The 21,590-nt window shown below is 40.0% G+C and overlaps 1 protein-coding gene across 1 annotated transcript; it reads left to right on the forward strand.

Moving 5' to 3' along the window:
• Nucleotides 1–950: 950 nt before the first annotated feature.
• scarf2 (scavenger receptor class F, member 2) lies at nt 951–20,528 on the forward strand. The gene is made up of 11 exons (XM_010797900.1): nt 951–1,596; nt 3,677–3,735; nt 3,830–3,931; nt 4,607–5,126; nt 5,620–5,838; nt 6,040–6,168; nt 6,479–6,582; nt 8,062–8,176; nt 8,506–8,603; nt 15,058–15,210; nt 16,808–20,528. Exons 1-11 carry the CDS (start codon nt 1,487–1,489, stop codon nt 18,034–18,036), a joined length of 2,838 nt encoding a protein of 945 aa, XP_010796202.1. The 5' UTR covers nt 951–1,486; the 3' UTR covers nt 18,037–20,528.
• The last annotated feature ends 1,062 nt before the right edge of the window (nt 20,529–21,590 follow it).

Genomic DNA, 21,590 nt, shown 5'->3' on the forward strand with positions numbered 1-21,590 from the left:
TGTGACCAAATCTTGTTTTTCGTGCCCCAAGAGCAATACAAACACTTGGTAAAGAAATCCTGACTGAGGTTTTCATAATTCATGCATGAAAGGGAGACCTACGTTTTTCATCATTCATTATAACTTATAAAACCTGTAAAATCGTGGTCACGACTGTTTTCTGTTTTGAATTTTAACAGTGGGTTGTGTTGACATGTGGTCATTCCAGTAATTAAATTATACAGGGGTTATAACATTTTGTAGAGGGTATTTAATACCTTTAAGTCCTGAACCCATGTGATGTTTTCTGTAAGAAAACAAGATACCCTGTGTCGTGCACTGTCCATGCATGTCAGCATTCATGAACAATGGTTCAATGTTTTTATCAATCAGATGTAATGAAGACAGCATATGATATTTCACCTGCTTAACAGGTGGTTAAGGGTTAAGAGACCTTGCACTTAGTTTAATGTAGCACAGCCTTGTGCCCAAATGTATCACTTCACTGGTGTTAACAGATGGGGGAGCTATTCACTAACGTAGTTAATACACTGCTGCCCCCTCCACCCCCCAAAGGCACACACACTCTTACCATCCATCAATTAGATACTACCTTAAATAAGTGGAGGTTCTTAGTAGGTTATTAAATGCAAATCAGATTTAGTTTTAACCCTGTCATTTTGATGATAGGCTTACAATATGCAACTATCCATGGAAATAATGACACTATTGGCAATTCTCCTCATACAAAACAGCTTTGCTTTTTAGTCCTAACAGCCTAAATTAACTTTATGTTGTTGCTCTGATGACAAATTGGGCCACACTACATTGTTTTAGCCGGGGCCATTAAAGCTGCCCTGTTGCACACAGGCCTATGTAAATTTGGTGGCGCACGCATGGCGCACAGAGCCAAAGATAGAGTAACAAATCAGGAATTTCCCTCCTGCCACTCCTGAGAGCGCAAGAGAGGACAAAAGTTACGGATTAAGCGCTTCTCCTCAGAGAGGAAAAAGCGAAATGCAGCTGATTCGCCTGCATTTCTTTGTCAATCAGCATATCTAAACGTGTCCACGCTCCTTCAGGGCATTGTTTTGGAAAAATGTTTTGCTTTATATCATTATGAGTCTCGACTCACGGGCTATGTATTATGACCTCTTTTAGAACATTTGGGGGAATAAACGAGGCACTCTCGGAAAACAGCATTTATCAAGAATACTGTGATTTGCAGGTTTCGGTTTTAGGACTTTTTTTCGGCTGTTCGGTTGGGATTGCTGTCGCTGGTCACTTCTTTTGCCTCTGAGTTTCTGGGTGTTCGTAAGTGGCTGCAAGAGTTCTCCAAACACCTTTTTGGACAAGGATTTGATGTTTACCTAGCAGATACATCTGGATTACGTGCCTACAACTACTCGGATTGTTTAAAAGCCAGTGAAAAGCCATCATCATTACTTTTCGGAGAAGGGAAATGCGGAGTAAAAACGGCGTCTAGAAGGATGCTGCTGCTTGTACAATGGAAGTGAAGAACTCTTTTGCCGTTTTTGCGGTGGTTTGTCTGTTCTGTTGCTCCAGTTTCAGCCAAGAACTCAACCCCAAAGGCAGAAATGTATGCAAAGCACCTGGGTAAGCATCCACACAGAACAAGATGGGTTTATAATATTTGTTGTTTATTCAAATCAGCGTGTTGTTAGTTTTCCTTGTTTCCTTCATTCTCCCTTGCTTCAAAAGGCGACTTACTTTAATACAAGGAGTTGAAGTGGCACTAAAATAAAGTTATAATCTCATTCCTGAAGTCAGTTGCTTAGTTATAATGATTTATTAGGATTTTGAAAATGCAGAAGACATCAATAACTTGATAAAGCATTCACATTTGTAACAGTGTTCGCATATGCACGTAACGGTTTTCGGCAAAGTGGGGAAATGTAATGTTGATATTTGAAATCAACCAGTGACTTCCTACATTTAACTTGTATTATTCAAGCATTCTTATCAACATACATATTTGATGCATTCCTTTACGTCGAATACGTTATTTTCTAACGTATTGCCAGTATAGCAGGAGTCCATTGAAGAAAGCAGCTATACAGATGTGTACATCTGGAACAGGATGTTTTTCAATGCTCTGTAGAGGGCGCTCTCGTTGACCTTCACAGTATTCGTGGCACCGTTTGATAACACATTGTGGTTGTTAATACATTTTTAGATTTTGGAAAATATTCTCACATTATTAAAGCAAAACACTTTGGTGGAACGTTGATATTTATTAATTAAAGATAAAATAAGTGAAATGATTAACATCTAATTACCTCTCTCTTCTTTAAAAGTGAAGGCTTCAAAAGCATCTCTTGATGACCTCTTACAACTTGTGGATTTCTGGTGTATAAAAAAAGAAAAGATTCTACGTCCACAATTGCTGACTGCAGCAGCCAAACGTTTTGGACTGATGTCTATTAATTTTGTGATTGTGGACAGAAGTGTAATCAAGGCGTTATTCTCGTTTGTGCTATAAAAGATAAGAGTGATAAGAAATCATGTGATTGATATAATTTGTTTCTAGTTTTAAAAAAAACAGAAACAATGCATTTGAAAAGCCAAACAGTGCTATCATGCAGTCAGAATGAAAAGTAAAGTCAGCAAGACCTGACCTTTAAAGTTGAAGTTGTGTTGTCATCTCATATATTGTTGTGTGCTTTTCTAGGCAACAAAGAGTCATTTACAAGAAACATAATGCCCTTTAAGTAATGTGTGAAGTTTTTTTTACCTGATATGCAAGTTTGACATTTTGCCCCCCTTCCTGTGTTCAACATGCATTGCAGTGAACTCTTCGCTCACCACTAACCCATTCTGTTTTAATATGTTCTGAATTGAATGCAATGCTTTCAACACTGATGCCTAAAAATAGGTTTTTCAATCAGTTAAAGAGCTGCTATTGAATTTCTTGGCAAAGGCAGTTGATACGTGTGTTATGTAATAATGAAAAGCAAACAGAAATGAAGCTATGCTTCTAAACACCAAATTATTTCTAAACAACAGTGAATGCAATCTTTCTTTTTTTTTGTGCTGACAATGATTGATGTGGTACAGCTGCTGAAAGTTAAATCCAGTTCCACATTATGCACATAAAATGAAAGTCCCATTTTTATTCCATAACAAGTAAAAGCATAAAGAGCTTGGACCTGTGACCTCTCGAAGCGCCTATTTTGGCAACATAAAAAACAGTGCAGCTCCTTGCTCATTGACTGAAAGCAAACTGCCATCTTCAAACACTTAAGGGGGAAGCTGACGTGTTGCAGGGGCCCCGCAGAGGTCAAAAGCGTGGGAGGAAGACGAGACACATCCGTCCTTTCCTGACAGGCCTTAAACTTGGCTGCTAAATGTTGTCTCTGAGTTTGTAAATTTCCCCCGTAACACACCTAAAGAAACCAAGAACCCACACAGACTTAGGGGTTATCAGCTTTTGAGTGAATGAGCTGTATGAGAATGGGAATGACCTATATATAGATAATTATACAACCATGTTGTAGGCACATGTGTCATGAATGCCCTGCATACGTTTGCAGAATTTGGCACCAGCCGCATCAATATAACTGGGAGATTAGAGAGGCACGACTTTGGTGTAGATGCTGTCGTTTTGATATGTGTTAACAGTGTTACAGTTTAGCCATGTTCTTCATCATTTTCTATCCCGTAATTTATTTTCCAGATCATCAGGATTTGTGTGCTGCAGTGGATGGGGGCAGCTAGGCGTTGAATGCTCGACACGTATGTACCGCACAGACATAATTCATAAGTAGCCTACATGTCGTACAGTTCATTGTACCAGTTGAATAATGTGTTCAATTCTTCTTTACCCAAGCTCTCTGTGAAGGCAACTTCACCTGCAAGGAAAATGAGGTGTGTGTCAGGCCGAATGAATGTCGTTGTCGTCATGGATACTTTGGAGCTAGCTGTGACACTAGTAAGCAAGTTTTTTAGCAGCATTTCTGCCTTTTGTCTCTCGTCCATGGTGTTTAAAGGTTAATGTTAGTGGCATGGCTTTGGTTGGCAATGTTTATTTTTTATATATAAGTACAATATCTAAACAACAAAAGTCCTCCTGGGTTGGAATGACATATGTTTATTGGCAAACCTCGAAGTTAGCATTGCACTGGCTCCCTCGGCAAAAAGCCAATGTGGGCAATGTAGTGTCAATTGGATGTTTGTTCTTGTTGTTAATAAGAACTTTTGCAAACAAAATATTATGATACTTACACATTTTTTTGCAGAATAATATTCACACATTAACAACACTTTTATGATTTTTGAAGAATAAATTAAAAGCAAAGAAATGAACTTTTCTCGTAGAACAACATGTTCATTGTTTTAAGCTTATGTTAACAACAGACCCTACTTCAAGCAAATAACCAAAAACACATTCACCTATTGAGTCCAAGTCAAACAAATACTTTTACAATCGTAAACATTGCGTCTGTCCTGCATGTTAAAATTGCTGTTTGGATCATGTAGCCATGCTAGGCACAACGCACCACTGAGAGACACATTAGCTTTGCTTTAGACTGTCACTTTGTTTTGTATATTTGACAAGTCACATTACTATTTACCATTTCCTGATTACTCTGCTCTCTAACAACAGAGTGCCCTACACAGTTCTGGGGTCCTGACTGCAAGGGAAAATGTCAATGTTACCCCAACGGCCAGTGTGATGACTTGACTGGTGAGTGTACCTGCAACCACAATCGTTGGGGACCTAACTGCGAGAATCCTTGCTTATGCAAAAATGGCAAGTGTGACCAAGACACTGGCAAATGCACATGTCACCCGGGCTCCTGGGGTCCCCAGTGCAATAACAACTGCCACTGCACCAGCAACTCTGTCTGTGATGCAATGACGGGCCGATGTATGTGCAATCCTGGTTGGATGGGGAGGACCTGTGGAACTCAGTGTAACTGTAACGGCTCACCATGCGACCAGTTCATGGGGCGCTGCCAGTGCCGGGAGAGGCTGTGGGGCCAACACTGTGAGCGCTACTGCCAATGCATCCACGGCAAGTGCAACCAGGCCGACGGTTCCTGCACCTGCACACCAGGGTACCGTGGGAAGTTCTGCAGAGAACCATGTCCTGCCGGATTCTATGGTCAAAACTGCAGGAACAGGTGGGGCAAAAGACTTGGCAGAGAACAATTGTAACATGTAAAAAAAAAAGAGGTAACACTTTTACAGATGCCTAATGTTCAATTTTCTTGTTTGATCCATATCATGGTGTGGTTTTGTGGTTTTAATCGGAAATAATATTTTATATTTGCTGCAGTTGATAACCCTCAAAATGTCTCAGTGTTTTACTTAATGGTGCAATAATAAAGTGAGGTTTGGGAGTTGGTATTCACATTACCTAATCGTCAGCCAACATTCAAAAGTAATTCAGGTTAAGTGTTTTACCTTCCATGGACTGTGAAATTCTCACATGATACAATTCCTTTAAAGTAAAAAGAACAGGGTTATAGTTTAATGCAGTTATCTCCCAATGAAATGATAATTGATGCAACAATGAAAGGGGTTAAGGTAAACTGTTACATTAAAATATGATGAAGGATCTTTCGTGCAAACCTGATAAATTAACTTTTTTTTCTTCTTCCTTGCTGACCACAGATGTGGGCACTGCAAGGGCCAGCAGCCATGTAAGGTGACGGAGGGACGCTGCATCACCTGTGACCGAGGTTGGAATGGAACACGATGCGACCAGCTCTGCTTAAAGGGCTTCTTTGGCGAAAATTGCCAGGAAGTATGTCCCGTCTGTAAAGATGGTCACCACTGTGATCCTATTCATGGCAAGTGCTCTCACTGTAACGCTGGCTGGATTGGGGACAGGTAAGACAACACGAAAATATTTAGTTTTTCTGTTAGGTCTGCATTTTTACATTGAGCTATGTCATTTTCAAAGTTAAAAACATTGGTTCCTTTAAGTAGTAGCTACTGTAATATTGCTTTCCATTCAGTAATAATGTCTGTGACGCATATTTCTTAGCTTGAAAATTACTGTAATCATTTAATTCCTTTTGTGTATAATAGGTGTGAGGTGCGCTGCCCCAACGGCACATATGGCGAGAACTGTGAGAACAACTGCAGTCACTGTTTTAACAGCATCTGTCATGTTGTCACCGGAGAGTGCTTGTGCGACCCTGGATTTTATGGCATCTAGTAAGTCTTAAGACACCTCATACGCAAAAAAAAACTCAAGTTTATGCTTTGCAATGCAAAGATAAATTGGTCCATAGATTTGTATTACGTTTTTGTCAAACACTTAAATAATTTGAGAATTACACAAGCAAAGCATGTGTTTTGGGGCGTGTTGTTACAGATACTGATAAAGAATACTCTTTAAAAGTGGGAATGATTTAGCTTGGAACAAAAAACTGATCCCATTCATGACTTTTCTCCCTTTCTGCTTCAAATGCATCTGTCAGTTGGATTGAACATTAAACAGATGTTGTTTTTGTCTGTACTCAAGCTGCAATATGACCTGTCAACCTGGCCAGTATGGAGTAAACTGCAACCAAACCTGCTCCTGCAATGACAAGAACTGTGATCCTGTGTCTGGTGCTTGCCATCTCCGTAAGAATGTTTTATTTTCTCTAAGGACATGCAAATGCTTTTTAGATGTAATGTTTTAAAGGTATTCCTGTGGATAGCAGTTGTCAGAAACTACTGTTTTTCCAAATAACGTACCTTTTCAGAGATACAAAAAACTGCTATTTTCTTACTTTTCTTACTCATACCAAAGGAATTATAACTTTTCTGAACTGTTTGTCCAAAGAGCCAGATGCTTTATGTATTCAGTGTCTCATAGTTGGCTGGAGACACTAAGTACCAACAAACACTTCTATTCAGGTCAGCATGTGTAGTGGGAGAGTTAACTTAGCAAGGCCTTGATAGCGTTTCCAGACCCAGACCGCTGTCCTTTTTATGGCTGTGTTTGTTGGCTGTGTTCCTGTCCAGCCAGAGAGAGAGGGAAGAGAGAGCGAGAGAAAGAGGAACTAGGAAATAGGAGCTCATTGTAGGCGGTCAGGACGAAGTTGTTTAGGATACAAAGGTAGGAATGATTTCAGCCAGTAGACATCATGGGCAGTGGCAGTTCGAAACCATCATGAGCTCTAGAAATTATGTAAATGCAAAATTGGTTCATTATCCAATGACGAAATGTTATTGACCTGTGTAAGTTCAAATGTTTTTGAGCAAGGAATTATGTGAAGATGCTTATCTCGTTTTCTTCAATAAAGGATAGTGCCATCTGCTGAAGGAGATAAAAGGGAGGCATTGAAGGACCTTTTCTTAGCATTTGAGGAATTTCCTGTGCATTTGACCGCCTCCATTGTCACTTTTACATGACTTCCCCACCCATACCGTTTCCTAATCTGTATCCAGCTGTGAGTACATAGCAATGACAACATGCCACGCCCAGACTGCCTCACAATCCATCTCAGCCTTATGTGACAGTGTAAAGATCCGAGGGCCGGCGCTACTTAAAGCCATACTGATGGTTTGCTTGTCTTCTGGTGTCATCTGTCCATGCTAGCGCCAAAGGCAGTCCATGCTTATGCAATACAGCACGTATTATCTGTGGGGTGTATCCCACTTGAAGAGGGAGGGGTGTTTAATAAATCATCGATGACTTAGGAGTGGGAGGCAGGGAAGGGTGGGGGGTTGCTTGCAGGAAATCAGCAATGAAAGCACAAGTGGTCCTGTGTCTTGAGGGAGATAAGATTAATAGTGAATTAATGGTAGTGAATGTCAGCCTGTTGCAGTATTCCCCATGGGTTGCTTCATGTCATCAGCTATTGAAAACCAATTGTTAACACAGCTCTGTGCTTTATCTTTATTATCAAAGCCAACCATCACATTAATAAAGATCATATAGAGTTAGCTAAGCACTCTCCTGAAGTCATTTGAATTCACTTGTACAGTAAATCATGACAATTTGCTAAGGTCTCTAGTACTAGTGATGACAGGGAGAGAGAGATTTGATGAAACTGGCATTAAAATGTTGCTGCGCCAATGTGGCACACCCATGATTCCCTGCTTCTCGTCTTTCAGTGCCCAACCAGCGGATGGGTGTAATCGCAGCTGGAACCTTGGTCTCTTTTTTACTGATTGTCCTCCTCTCACTGCTGTGCTGCTGCTGCCTGTGTCGACACAAAGAAGACCACAAGTGAGTGACAGATAGTTCTCTTCACCTCTATGGCCGACACAGGGGCTCAAGTTCCTAGTAGGAGGCTTGACCTGGTTATGAAAATAGAGGAAAATATTTTCTTTCTACTCTATCTCACAGGTACCAGGTTGTTAAATGAATAAATGCATTTCAATTGAATTGCAAGTGCTTTTGTATATTGACATTACAGTGTGAGTAGCACTGTGAGCAGCCCCAGAGCCCTCAAAAGAGGCATGGGACCAGGTTTAATATGCCTCTTTTGAATGATTCATTTGGATTTCCATGCCGTCATCCCTTTTCGATCCTGACCAAGACATCTCTACCAACAGCAAAAAAGCCAAGCGGATCCTGTGTGGACGATTCAGCCGAATCAGCACTAAACTTCCCCGTATTCCACTGAGGCGACAGAAACTGCCCAAAGTTGTCGGTAAGCCCCAAAACTCTTCCTCATATCCCACAGCAGGGCTGCCAGAAGCTGCTGTGTTTTATGTAATCATCCTCTCTGGTGATTTTACAACACAGGCTGCTAAAGCCACATCACTCATAGCTTCATTAAAGTGGCAATTGAAAATATGTTTGCTTTGAGTATTTATCATGAGGTTAATGTTGATTGCACAATGACAAAATAATAAAAAATGACTAATTGAAATGGCATTATGTAACCCCTAGTCGTGATCTCCCCTCAGCTGAACTCAACGAAATGGCTACAATAGCTTTTCCCAATATCAACCATAGTAGCTATATTAATGGGTGTTTTAGTCCTTCTTTATCATAGCACTTAAATCAGGGCTTTGATTACTGTTCTTATGGTAGGATTATTACAATTTATTTCTTGCTTTGGACAGTAATGTTTGCCAGGCTGCTAGCGGTAGCTATGTTGCTAACAATATATGAATAAGTAAAGCTATATACCATTTAATATGTCAACAAACGTACAGAAAATATGTTATTACTGTCTGCGTTGCGCAGTTTGTTAGACAAACGCAGTATGCATTTATGTGTTGCTGGTAGCTTATCGAAAACAGAAAGTGATGTGTTTGTCTTTGTGACAGCGGCACGAACAATAATATCACTCTGAAACACTAGAGGGGGGAAATCTGTTGCCACTTCAAAAGCCAATGCATACTTATCACAGACCAGTACATAAAGGTTATTTAGAATTGACATGAAGGTGTCAGATGATATAAAGTTGTTTCACAAGCTCTCAGTGCTTTTATACGTCTTCAGCTTATCACAGCAGGGACAATGACAGCAATGCACAGCCATCAGATTTACCATTTTCCCTCAGTCCTCTTAGATGACAAATAGGGTTGAAGAGTGTATGGTGGCTGCCAGGCGAGTATGGGGTTTCATTTGAAAGGAATGCACTGGTTTTAGAGCCCCTTATTATATTTGGCACCCTCAAATGCCATGTGTTCATATTATTACAACCCTAAACTGGGGCTTTTTTTTCTCCCCATTTTCTTTACTTCCATCATCTTCTTCCCCAAGTAGTTTTTTCTGGGACTGAGGAGAAGGCTGTGTTATTAAAAGAAGGCCAGTGGTTGTCGGGGGGCCCGGGTGGTGGTGAGTGACGCGCTATCAAAGGCCGCACTGTTTGGGTGGACGCTCTGGTGCTCCATGCGGAGGTCTCATGGTCTGTGACAGATCTGTCTATGACCCCAGTCCTTTATTCACAGCCAACAGAGAATATATGATTATTTTAATGAAAAAAAACCCTACACACAATGCAAAATAGCTACTTAAATACATACTTCAATATATAAATGTTGCCCCTATAAGCTATGCTATATCACCAAAATGATTTCCCTCTTCTGACAATAAATGCAAATGCAGAGTAAATGAGTTTTTATTCCTGCATATCAGAACAGCAATACTGTTCAGCGACTTTATGTAATTTCCAATATTTTCAAGCATGGAAATATTCATCTTACTTTTCAGACCTACGTAGAAGCCCATTTGTATTAACGGTGCAAATGTTTTTACTTACTAATTGAAGTAGGAGATTAATACTGTTTACCTAACAGCACTGACAGACTATGGGGATGAAATTTGCAGTATTGCTGAAGCAATTAGTCATTTATTGAATGATAGCAGAAAGTTAATAAACAGCAATGATCATAATCGATTTATTGTTAAAAATCATTCATCAAGATATAAACCCAAACATTCTCCGGCTCCGGTTTGTCAAATATGCTGCACTCGCCAGTTTGTTAAATTCATCTTTGGACTGTTTTCTCTGACAAAGCAAGCCAAGGGAGTGGGTAACGGGAACTTTTAAATGGGAATCTTTCTCGAACGTTCTAGGGAATCTTTTTCCAATGTTTTAAGTTTCAATGATTGACTGGTACAAAAAATACATATTCAAAGTGTTACACAGCAGTTTTCCTAACATTGCTTCAGTTTAAACATTGTTATGAAGCAGCTATTAGATTTTCCTTAAAGGGCTCTCCTGAAGTCAGGGTACTGTAGAAGAAGTTGATGACCGGGTTTCTTTTCCATGTCTGAGCAGCATGCGCCTCCTCAGCTATTCTTTAAGCTAGTTCCAATTATGCCTCAGTCAAAATGCAATACTGCACAGACTTGCCTTTGTCATCAGTGTGGGACATTAATACGCTTGTTTATGGAGAGCCTTACCATGTGAAGCAATGTGCCAGAGGCCTAAAAAGCAACTCCATCTTAGCCAAATGTCTTTTTTTTTTAAAAGATCGATCATATAAAACAAGCTTGTGCCAATCAAATGACAGTTCAGACATCAATACCCAGTCAAATATATTACTAGTATGCATCTCTGTCATCCTTTCTGGTTTGTCCTATTCAAATGTTTGCTTCCTTGCTTTCTCTTGGATTACCCGCAGAAGCTTGGTCTGCCAACATTTTAGAAACCCTAACTCTGACTGGGGCTACACAGTCCTGCACACATGCATTCCAGAGGGGGCCCAATGGGGCTGGAAACAGGAAGTGGTCACATTTACCCCAGTCCGTGTCAGAACTGTGATTTATCCACACCAGGGTCAGTGGCAACAGATGTGGCAAGACAAAATAAAAACGAAAAGGGGGAAGTTTAGGAAAGAAAGACAACATTTACCTCTCTGTTAGAAAAGGAGAAATAGCTACATGAACCTCTTGGCAAAACTAAGGCTGTTTGTTTGTAGTTTGGCATTCCATTCTAAACATTTACCCCACGCCCAACAGATTCACGTCTGTCCGGCATTCCTCACATCCTTTGTGTCCAAATGTTTCCCCACGGGTAAGGGCTGAGTGCAGCGCCACCTGCTTTTTTTCATCTCTATTTATCCTGGGAAAGTTAGATGGAATTGCAAATGTGTTTGCAGCAACACTCAACCATACATTCGTGCAGTTGTGAGATGCCTAAAGGAAACTTTCCCACACCCTAAAGTCCTTCTTGAGTGCATTTAACGAAGTGGCAGTACATGCTTTCACTTATCATTATGAAGTAAAAGTTAATTGCACAATGTAATGGCTGTAGATATCATCCATGTTTGACTGGTTCCTTTTAAGCCTAATTTAACAACAAGTTGTTAAGTAATGTGTCTGCTTTTAGGTTGCAAACTCCCCTCACGATAAACATACTTGACATATTGCATCATTGCTTAGCCGCCTAGCATTTTATTAATGCAACTCAACAAAATAGCTAACAGTAGAAAGGTAGCGAAAAAAGATGATAACTGTGAAAACTGTACCCGCTAAAAAAACGAAGCAAAGAAGGGGGAGAGTTCCGTATTTTTTACTTTGGCTTGCAATGAAATGGAATGTCTCTATTTATTTCCGCTTCTATCAATGTTTCTTGATTTTGACGGATATCTCTGCTAGCGTTAGTATTGTTGCAAACGAACAAGTCGATCAATCTTGGTGTTTAGAATAAAACCATACACCGAAAATATTTTGTTGTCAATTTTCAATGTTGCACAGTTTCTTGTTCTGACATTGGCCCCAACAAAAACACAACTTGATTCTGATTCTGAGAAGGCTACAGTAGATGGGAAGAAGTTGTAAGGTTTTCCGTTTGGAATTCAAGATGTTACCAAGGGGAAAAGGGCAGTTTGAGATTTATGAGTAATTGTGATTAACTGTCAACATTGATAGCTATTCGCCATTTTGAATCTCACTCAGTGTACTCTTTGTTTTATTTGCAGGCAATCCTGTCACCCTGGATTGCATTGTTTATTCTTTTTGGCAACTGATTTCCCCTTTAATTTCCAGATTCCAACAACTCGACCAAGCATTTGAACTAGCCATGTTCATGCCACATCCCAGCTCTCTGGCCTTAAGACTAAGTCTGTGACCCCCCCCCCCCCCCCCCCCACTGAGCAACTGTGGTGGCAGAGCTCTGCAGCTGGGACGTGTAAATAATGCCCTGTTGTGCGTTAGCCTCCATGAAGGGAGGGATCACAGTGGCGTTCCAGTCTGCATGACAATCTGCCCCACTAGACAGACAGTCTGGACCTCAAGGGTAGCAGTTGTTCATCAATGCGCACAAGTAATGTCATAAAATACCCATATGCTGGCTTGTTGACTAACTTAACTGAAGTCTTTGTATACGTTAGCTGCTCTACATCCCTCAGTCACTCTCTGCCTGCTGCTGCACAGTAAATAAACTGAATGTTAAGGCAGGGCAAATAACCCTGTCTTATTCCTTATTTATTCCTCTGATTCAATGAGGGCAAATATTATTTTGTCAACAACACCTATGGATGCATAGGTTGGATTTTGCAGTCTTTTTGTAGCCACAACAGTCCAATAACTACTACTGTCTGCACATGTAGGAAGAGCAGGGTGGCATTATTCTGGTAAACAGGATATCCCTTAATAATCTCATAAATGTGGATGGAAGTCCACTCTACATTTGTATCAAAACACATGCTATTTTTGGTCTTTTAAGCCCCTTTTACACACATCTGTACTTGCTTATTGTAGACATGTTGCACCTGTGTTGATATTAGCCTCCCTACAAGTAACACAAAGGCATTGGACTCCATAACTCAAACATGTAGTTCAGAGGTTTAAATGACTTGTTTTAGATAAATGTGGTACAATATTTTTATAGGATCAGTGAAGCAATACAAATTAATCTAATTCTTATTTCCTAGTATGTCAGCTAGACTTTTAACATATCTTCTATCTGAAGTAGTAACATACAGATACATTTTTTTAAATATAAGTTAGACTCAGCAGCTAGAACCATGACCATGACCATGACTAAATGTGGTTGTTGTTTGAGAAAATGTTGAAACCAGTCACATGGTGCGAGGCAGACGGATGGACACAGGAAACAAGGGGATAAACATTAGGCTGTAATTTGATGAAAAAGAAACCAGACATGTTTATCTTACACGTTGTGGTGAGAGAAACCTCTAAACAGAACCCTTGCTAAAGTTATGAGTTTGAATTGTACTATTATTATTTGATTTAGTTGTTAGTTGCCTTTTAAAAGTGTATGCGTATCAGACACTTAAACTGCGTACACATGGAGAATGTGTCTGAATCTCAGATTACAGATTAAATACAAAGTAATTGCAGTCTTCCGTGTTGCCAAGTCTGCAAAGATCTGGCAGTAAATCACTTATCTTTAGTTACAGTCAAACAACAAATGTTATGGAGCTAGGATTTGGTACAGTTTGGGGATTTCTTCCATCTTGGCGATTTATTTATCCAAACAATTGGATGCACCCATGTGTCATCGGGCATGTAAACAGGAGCATCTGATGTGGTCGGTCATGTTGAGTTAACGCCCAGGACACTTTAGGCCAAAACTCACGCCAGATGGGGAGATCAGCCGCAAGTGTTCCTCAGAAACCACAGCTGTCTTGAGACTGAAGGGTCAGCAGAATGCTGCAGTGTCTGACAGGGAGGAAGGAAAAGAGAGTGATAGAGAAAGAGGCAGAAAGTGAGAGAGAAAATGACCTGATCTACATTGTTAAGGGAGAGGATTCTCTGGAAGATGACGAATGAACCCATCTGCCTAATGGCTAAAGTACAGAATAAGGCATGTAATAACATCAACGTAGCAACATTTTAACTCTTGATCAATACTTAGTAGTATATCAGATATTATACCTTTTTTATATTTCAAAAACATATTGAAAATCATACCAAATATTGCGTTTGAAAGGAAACCCTCACATTGTCAGAAATGTGAAATATGTACAGAGGACGTGTTTCTCCGTGTTTCCAGTCTTCTTGTCAGATAAATAAATCATGTATTAATTAGCTTTGTAAGTAATGAGATGCTTATGATTCCGATTTTGTCATCATACTGTACTCAAGACTTGTATTTCCAAATCTGCTAAACTATCCCCAAACTAAATATTTTTAAGAATAGTCTTTCCCGTTTCAAATCCTTTTATTCATTAGATATTATTTAGAATGTCATAGATTGTGAAAATAAGAATACATGTTAGCTCACATACTCCTTTACAAAGTATTTAATCATTTATAAATGATTACATTATTTAGTTATGTGGGCCAACAAGAACCTTTCCAAAATAAAATGGTGGTAGGCATGGGTTTTTCAGATAATCTGTATCTTGTTTGATGGTCAGAATGGTGTATCTTGTTTGTCTTTTGACTTGCTAAGATTCTAAGGGAAACTTCATTCACTTTTGATAACAAGATATAACAATAATAAACACCTCATACAAAAATACTGTAATTTCCTTGCAAAAGCCCATTATGTTGAAGCTTTGGTTAACTTAATTTCAGAACCAATACAAAAAAAAAGAAATCAGACACAGTAGAACCAACACTTTTGACATCTCTGCAGCAGTTGTGAGTGAGTGAGAACAGACTGTTGTTCTTGTAACATGGTACAATACCCTCTGCCTGACCTTTTGGCCTCTGCGTTTGTTTTCTGTTCTCAGTAGCCCACCACGACCCAGAGAACTTCAACTGCAGCTTCATCGAGCCCCCGTCAGTGGCCGAGCAGCCCTCCCCCTCCTCCTGGTCGTCTCAAGAGTCTTTCTCTTCCTTTGAGAGCGGAGACGAGGGGCCAGTTTACAGTGTGCCCCATGAAGGTGAGTCATCGCTTGAATAAATAAACAGTTTAGTTATCTCGTTATGACGCACATAAATCCCTAATTTGTCTTTGGCATGTAGGAGCCTTTGCATAAACACACACATGCTGATAGACGTTGTTTTTTCTGAAGTCAAGATCCCCAACTTGACTCACCGGCTTCTGTAGATCTCATTATGGAGATAGTTCCTTTATCATATGCAATCTAGGCCCATGTTTTTGCTCCAGGAATGAGGAGAGTATAAACAGGAAATGGAATGGTCAAGTCAGCACATGGCACAAATCCAAACAATGACTAACTCCTTGAAGTTTGATGGAAAACACCCATTTAATCAGTTTCTATTCTGGAAGTCTAACAGTGCAAGTCGGGTTTTGTATTGGAGATTTGTGTGTGTGTTGAGTGATTGATGGGTTTTTAGTGTTGTCTAAATAGTTTGGTTTGGTTATCATTCCTCTTATGTTTAGTTCAAGGGCTTTGAAACAATTGATTTTGAGTAAAAAGCCTTGGGCATAAAAAGTATTGTTGTAAACATCACAAAAGGGTTCTGAAATAGAGTTGATAGGATCTGGATCCGGGCCTCTCTAGCCTTATGTGTTTATAAAGTAGCAATTTAAGTGGTTGAGCTTTACGTTTTTTAAATAACATGTTTTATTTTCTTGTGGAAAGACAAAAAAAGTCTCCTTAACAATGTAAACAATGCTGCTATTTGTGAATGTCACATATGTAAGCCATTGTTTTTTAAGACTCAGATTTCAAAGCTTTCCTTAAAGGGGACCTATCATGCACTTCTGTACGTCTTTTATACATGAGTATGTGTCCCCGGTGTGTCAGGGAACTCACCAAGTGTCAGAAAACACAACCCTCTCTCTTTTCCTCCATACACAAATCTCTAAAAACGGGGCTGCAATGGATCTGATACAGATTTGAAATATCTCTGACGTCAGGAACGAGGAGCTCCGCCTATATGGGCAACTCTCCACCTATCAGGGGAATGAGAGGTTGCGTGGCATGGTAACAGCATGGTAACAGCATGGTAACAGCATGGTAACAGCATGGTAACATGACGCTCGTGCCTCGCCCCCCTCCTTTGCAGGGGGGCGTGGTCAGTTGCAGCTCATTTGCCACAGAATCAGCCCTTGCAAAAACAGGGCTGGAATACAGCAAATAGAGCGAAATGAGGCATGGCTAAAATGCATGATCTGTTTGGTATTTTGAAAAAAAAAAAACTTCACAGGCATGTTTTATATAGGTATGGCCCTACAATATATTATTCAAATATAGCATGATAGGTCCACTTTAATTAATTAATTAATGAACACACTAAACTTGTAGCATTTAATGTCAATTACAATCTGTAAAGCATACAAAATATCATAGACACGATAAATATTTACTATATTGAAAGTTGGTTGACATTAACTAACATCGGCCTTTATAAGCTACTGATCACACAATACCAAAAAAGGCCATCTTAGCAATCACAAGTGTATTGTCAATCAGCTATGTGTATTTGTAAAAAATATATATTTAAAACGTACAAAGTGTGAATTACTGTATAGTGTTGACTAATATCTGTTGATCTTCTAATGATCCACAGAATCTGTGCATGAAAGCAGAGATAAGCGCAGCCCTAGCCCAGCAGCAGAGAACCCAGAAGATGAGGACGATGCAGGGGAGTACACCTCCCTGAAAGACACCAGTGTCTCAAAACTAGAAGGCAGCGAGCAGCCCCTGCTCAAGTCCTCTGACAGTGAAGGCTCCACCAGTGGCTCTGAATCCAATACTGCAGCCCTCTATGCCCGCATCGCCCGCCTCTCCAAGCAGTCCAAGGAGGACGATGGCGGCGGCAAGGATGGAGATGGCACTCCTACTCCAGAGGCAAAGCGAAATGGAAAGCCACCACCTTCACCTGGCAAGCCCAAACCACGTCCTCCAGACCCCTCCACTAAGCCCAAAGTATCGTGGATACATGGAAATACTACAGGTTCTCCCCAGCCAGAGCAACAGGGGCATGGGGGAATGAAGGCCCTTGCAGTGCCAAAGGAGAAAAAGAGGAGCTCCAGCACTTGCTCAGCCAGAAGCGAGGAGCAGCAGAAAATGAAGGAGAGGAGCCGTGAGCAACAGAAGAAACAAGAGGGGAAGGAGGCAGACATCAATGGCTCCCCTAGCAAACACAAGCCTCTGCGAGGCAAGAAGTCTGGGGATGAGCCCAGCAGTCCCAGTCACATGGAGCACATCAATGGTGTTGTGCAGAATGCCCTCAAGAAGATAAGTAGCTTCCACAGCACCTCACCTGATAAGAAGGGCGCTGACATTCCAAAGGAGACCACCAAGGAGCCACCCAAGAGCCCCAAGGTCATCCACCCTCATATGAACTCTGAGGCTGCCACACTCCTGGCTGCTCAGCTGAAGGAGAAAACCCAAAGCATCAACAGGAACGAGGGGACAGGTTTGACGAAAACTAACGGTCTCTCCACACCCAAGGGAAACCGAGAGAAGCCAACACCTCCACAGAAAGCCAAGAGGACCCCCTCCAGCGGATTAAGCCAGCAGGGCTCCACCAAGCCCTTACTGCCAACTTCAAACAGCCTCCAGAAAATGGTGGCTCCAGTCGCCACCGACCTCGGGACCCCTGAAGCCAAGAGCCTGGAGAAGCAGGACTTGAACGGCTCAAGGGCAGGGGACCCGATGTTTGATCCCACGCCAAAGAAAACTCCCATGAAAAAGCCACCAAGGAAGAAAGGCAAGGAGGGTACTTTGGATACATCGGAAAGTAAAACACCCCAGCAAAAGACAGCCATCATGCCACCACAGGTAGTGAAATAAGGGTTTTTTAAGACAAATGACCAACGTGTTTGATGGATTTCAAAGAGACTAAAATGGATTTGTTGTAAGGTGAACCACATCGTTTTTCAATCAAGGGACATTTTCTATGTAAGTGTGTTGCGACTCCAGGACCAGGATTGAGAAATGCTTTTAAATCAAGGGCGTAATTGAGTCAAAGTCAGAGTTGTATTATTATGACCTCTACACATCATTGTATTACATTTCAAGGATCCTTTATCATATAACGACTATGCAACATCCTCCATAGTTCATTCATCTCTATTCCATTGCAGTATTTCCACCACTATATTTATATATGGATTGCTTTTGAGGTTGCATAACTGTAATTCTCTATGCAGGTGTAGGAAAGAAAGCTTTTTTTATGTGCGCTATCCGAAGGTACTAATGGTACTTAAAATAACCATAAAATTGTATCCTTTAAGGATTGCAAGCTATTTTGCTTTCTTTGTTTTGTTTGTGGACCAAGATGCATTAATACAGTTCAATACTTGTCGATTTAGAGCAACACTTGAAGTGTGAATTGTTGGAGAATTTCTTCAGCAAAGAAATAACCTTTTTATGTTCCTTGGCTATTTTACTATTATATCAAAGTTTGATATACCAAAATATAAAGAAACATTATTCTTTGAACAACTTAATTTGACATCCCGAGTATGCCACATTTAGGATCTAAAAGTCCTCTTTTATTGTAAGTCACACTTAATTCCTCATTGAGTTTTAGTGTTGATCTCAAGGCTCTTCCCTTAGACCTTTTTTTCAATTTTGGATTTTAACACTTAGCTCTCCTTTGTTTAACTCTGTCAGACAATGTTTGTAGAAACCCAAACAAATGCTTTGATTTATCTGCAAAAAGGGCTGCTTTAAACCTCTTTCATACTTGGGCTAACACCAAATTACTAGAATGTGCTCTTACTGTACGATTTATTCAGTCAGCTAAACCACTAAACCAAAAATAAAATCCCAAGCTATCTGATCTCCTCACTTTGTCATGCTTAGAAATAATTTTAAACTGAATCCTTTTTCTGTACTACAGCAACATCCACAGTGTATCCATGCTGTATTTTAGTAAAACATACTACAGGACACCCCGTAAATCTGATGCAGTACATATTTTTTTGTTAAAGCAATAACTGTTGGTAGAATTCTCGACAGATCCGATTACAAGAGGAGACTGCCATGTGTCTTTATCTGCTCTTTTAGTTCAGTCGAGAAACTAGGTCAATATCCCAAACTGAGCTACTCCCTCTCACATGAATTTGTTTATGCCATCGGGGAATTAAGTGGAAAAAAATCTTGTCACGGATGTTTTGCCCCTTAAGGATCGTATTATCTTAAGCTAGTAGACTTATGCTAAAGTAACAGGGTGCTTTGATTTTATTTGTTTTAAGGGTAGGTCTGTAAGGTTAAGTGGTATTATGCCTTGAGCTTTAAAATGTGCCTCAACTGTAGATCAGTTTAAGCAATGAGACCATGTTTGCCTTAATGTTGTTGCCAACTTTTATTTCAAGTGTAGATCATCAAATAATTTCACCAAAAAGTTGGTGGGGTGGAATACTTGAACTGGAATAATTCAGTTTGTGTCACTTATTGGTGGAGAGCTATTTTGAAAGTAGCATTTAATCATGATTGCTAAACAATGGATGATTGTTATGGTGATTATGGCATTTTGTCAATATGCCATTGGTATGTTTGCGGCTGAAGAATATTTTAAATTCAAAGCTAATTGAATTTTTTTCTTGGTTTTATGTGTTTATATCAAGGTACAACGCATTTTTTTGGTTATTTTTTCAACATTTTCTACTTGTATACTTTGTGTACTTTTATTATCTTTGTAAGCTGTGCTTATATGACCTTTGTAGTTCTGTTTTCCTTGGTGTCAATGAACTGGCTTTCATGTTGTATTTGCTTTTCCTTTTTCCTTTGTTATATTGCTTATTCTAAGCTCTGAAGCAAACCTACAGTATGAGTACTTTCCACCTTGTAAAGTTTACATTGGCTTTGTAATTGTTCTCTGTTGATGTTATTGTTTGTTTAACACTTAACTGCATGACGCAGATTGTAATTATACGGCATTAATAGCTGCACCGGAAATCTGTAACCTTTTTGTTCCCTTCAGTTGTTATGATTGCCCCCATAAATAAGATAAACTCATACGGAAAGGATTGTACAATACTACTATGATACCACTGTTGAAATAATTGCATATACTTAAAAACATAACTTTGTGTTATTATGAAGTGGCAATTTTTATCTGACTGGCCCATGCCTGTTTTTATAGGTACACAGTGCATTTTTGTAAAGAAGGGCCTGAAAAGCTGCAGAAACGTTACCAACTGTAAGGTATATTTTGTCTTTTGTGGTTTGTGTTTAGCAAAACATTGATTTCCATTTGTGTAAGGGTATTAAATTGGTGTTTTCTCATTTACTTCTTTGGAATAAAAAAAGCAATACATGTAGCTCTATAAAAAACAGAACTTAAAAATCCATCCTCATTTAATCGCTTTGCAATGTCATTCATCATACACTAATTGACCTGATACATTCTCATGGGGGCATGCCCTCTCCTTGGCATCTTCTCCAAATGTCTTGTGTACATTCAACTAATAATAATATGGGTAATATGCCACATACATCTCTTATTGTATCCTTCAAACAGATTCATTCTAAATCTGATTGATATATGACCCTTTCCTGTGACTCTGGGCTACCGGGACGTGGCAGGAGTCCGCCAGAGTCATTGGGTCACAGCGGCTCTTCAAAGAGCCTGAGGGAACCAGGGAACTGTTCATATGGCTCCTTCAGGATGTGGGGACAAGAGCTCCTTTCATGAGAGGGGGAAACAGTGGAAAGTCTGTGCTAAGGAGTTAATCACGCGCTGCATATGTATCCTCTTTTGGCGGGGAGAAGAGGGATATACTGTAGCAGCACTGGGCCGCAAGGCAAAGCAGGAGCATGAATGGATGGAGCATGGATGGATAGGTCATGTGATGGGTAATTGAAACCAGAAGGCGAAACAACTTTGTCTACTCTTTTGACATGGTGTTCTGCTTACTGTGTATATCTGGGTTACTAATACAAAATGTCATAATGATTTTTCTCGACCCGCGTTAACTTTGAGTCTGATTTATGATCCACTTTTTTTTTTCCCTCAGAGACTTGCCTGTTACTATTTTGCCTTGTATTGATGTTGACAACCAAGGGCTGCAATTGGACCTTAACAGACTTTTCTAAAAAGACGTTTAACTAAACGAACGTTTGCATTTCTTCTTTTTCTCTAGAGCAGATCTAGCAATTGAATTGTGACACTTAGTATGTAGCCTTTTTAGCTAGGGCACTTTGCTAGCACTTTAGCTCAAAGGTTGGCAATGTCAGTTGTTTAGCTATTTGTATCTTGTTAAAATTGTTTTAACAACTACGGAATGGATTGTCTTAAAATGTTCTGTAGTTATTCATGTCTTAAATCTTATATTCATGGGTTTTGGGTGGTGAATCATTATGCCTTTTCTCCTTGGACCACCATGACGTTAGATTTG

The sequence above is a fragment of the Notothenia coriiceps genome, unplaced genomic scaffold (assembly GCF_000735185.1).
Source record: "Notothenia coriiceps isolate Sejong01 unplaced genomic scaffold, NC01 NC01_scaffold00038644, whole genome shotgun sequence".
NCBI lineage: Eukaryota > Metazoa > Chordata > Actinopteri > Perciformes > Nototheniidae > Notothenia > Notothenia coriiceps.

Excerpts from the sequence above, each read along its gene's own strand:
- scarf2 (XM_010797900.1), top strand. The coding sequence starts at position 1,487 with ATGGAAGTGAAGAACTCTTTTGCCGTTTTTGCGGTGGTTTGTCTGTTC. Across the intron at positions 6,169-6,478 it reads CCTGGATTTTATGGCATCTA|CTGCAATATGACCTGTCAAC; the intron begins GTAAGTCTTAAG and ends TCTGTACTCAAG. Across the intron at positions 15,211-16,807 it reads TTACAGTGTGCCCCATGAAG|AATCTGTGCATGAAAGCAGA; the intron begins GTGAGTCATCGC and ends AATGATCCACAG.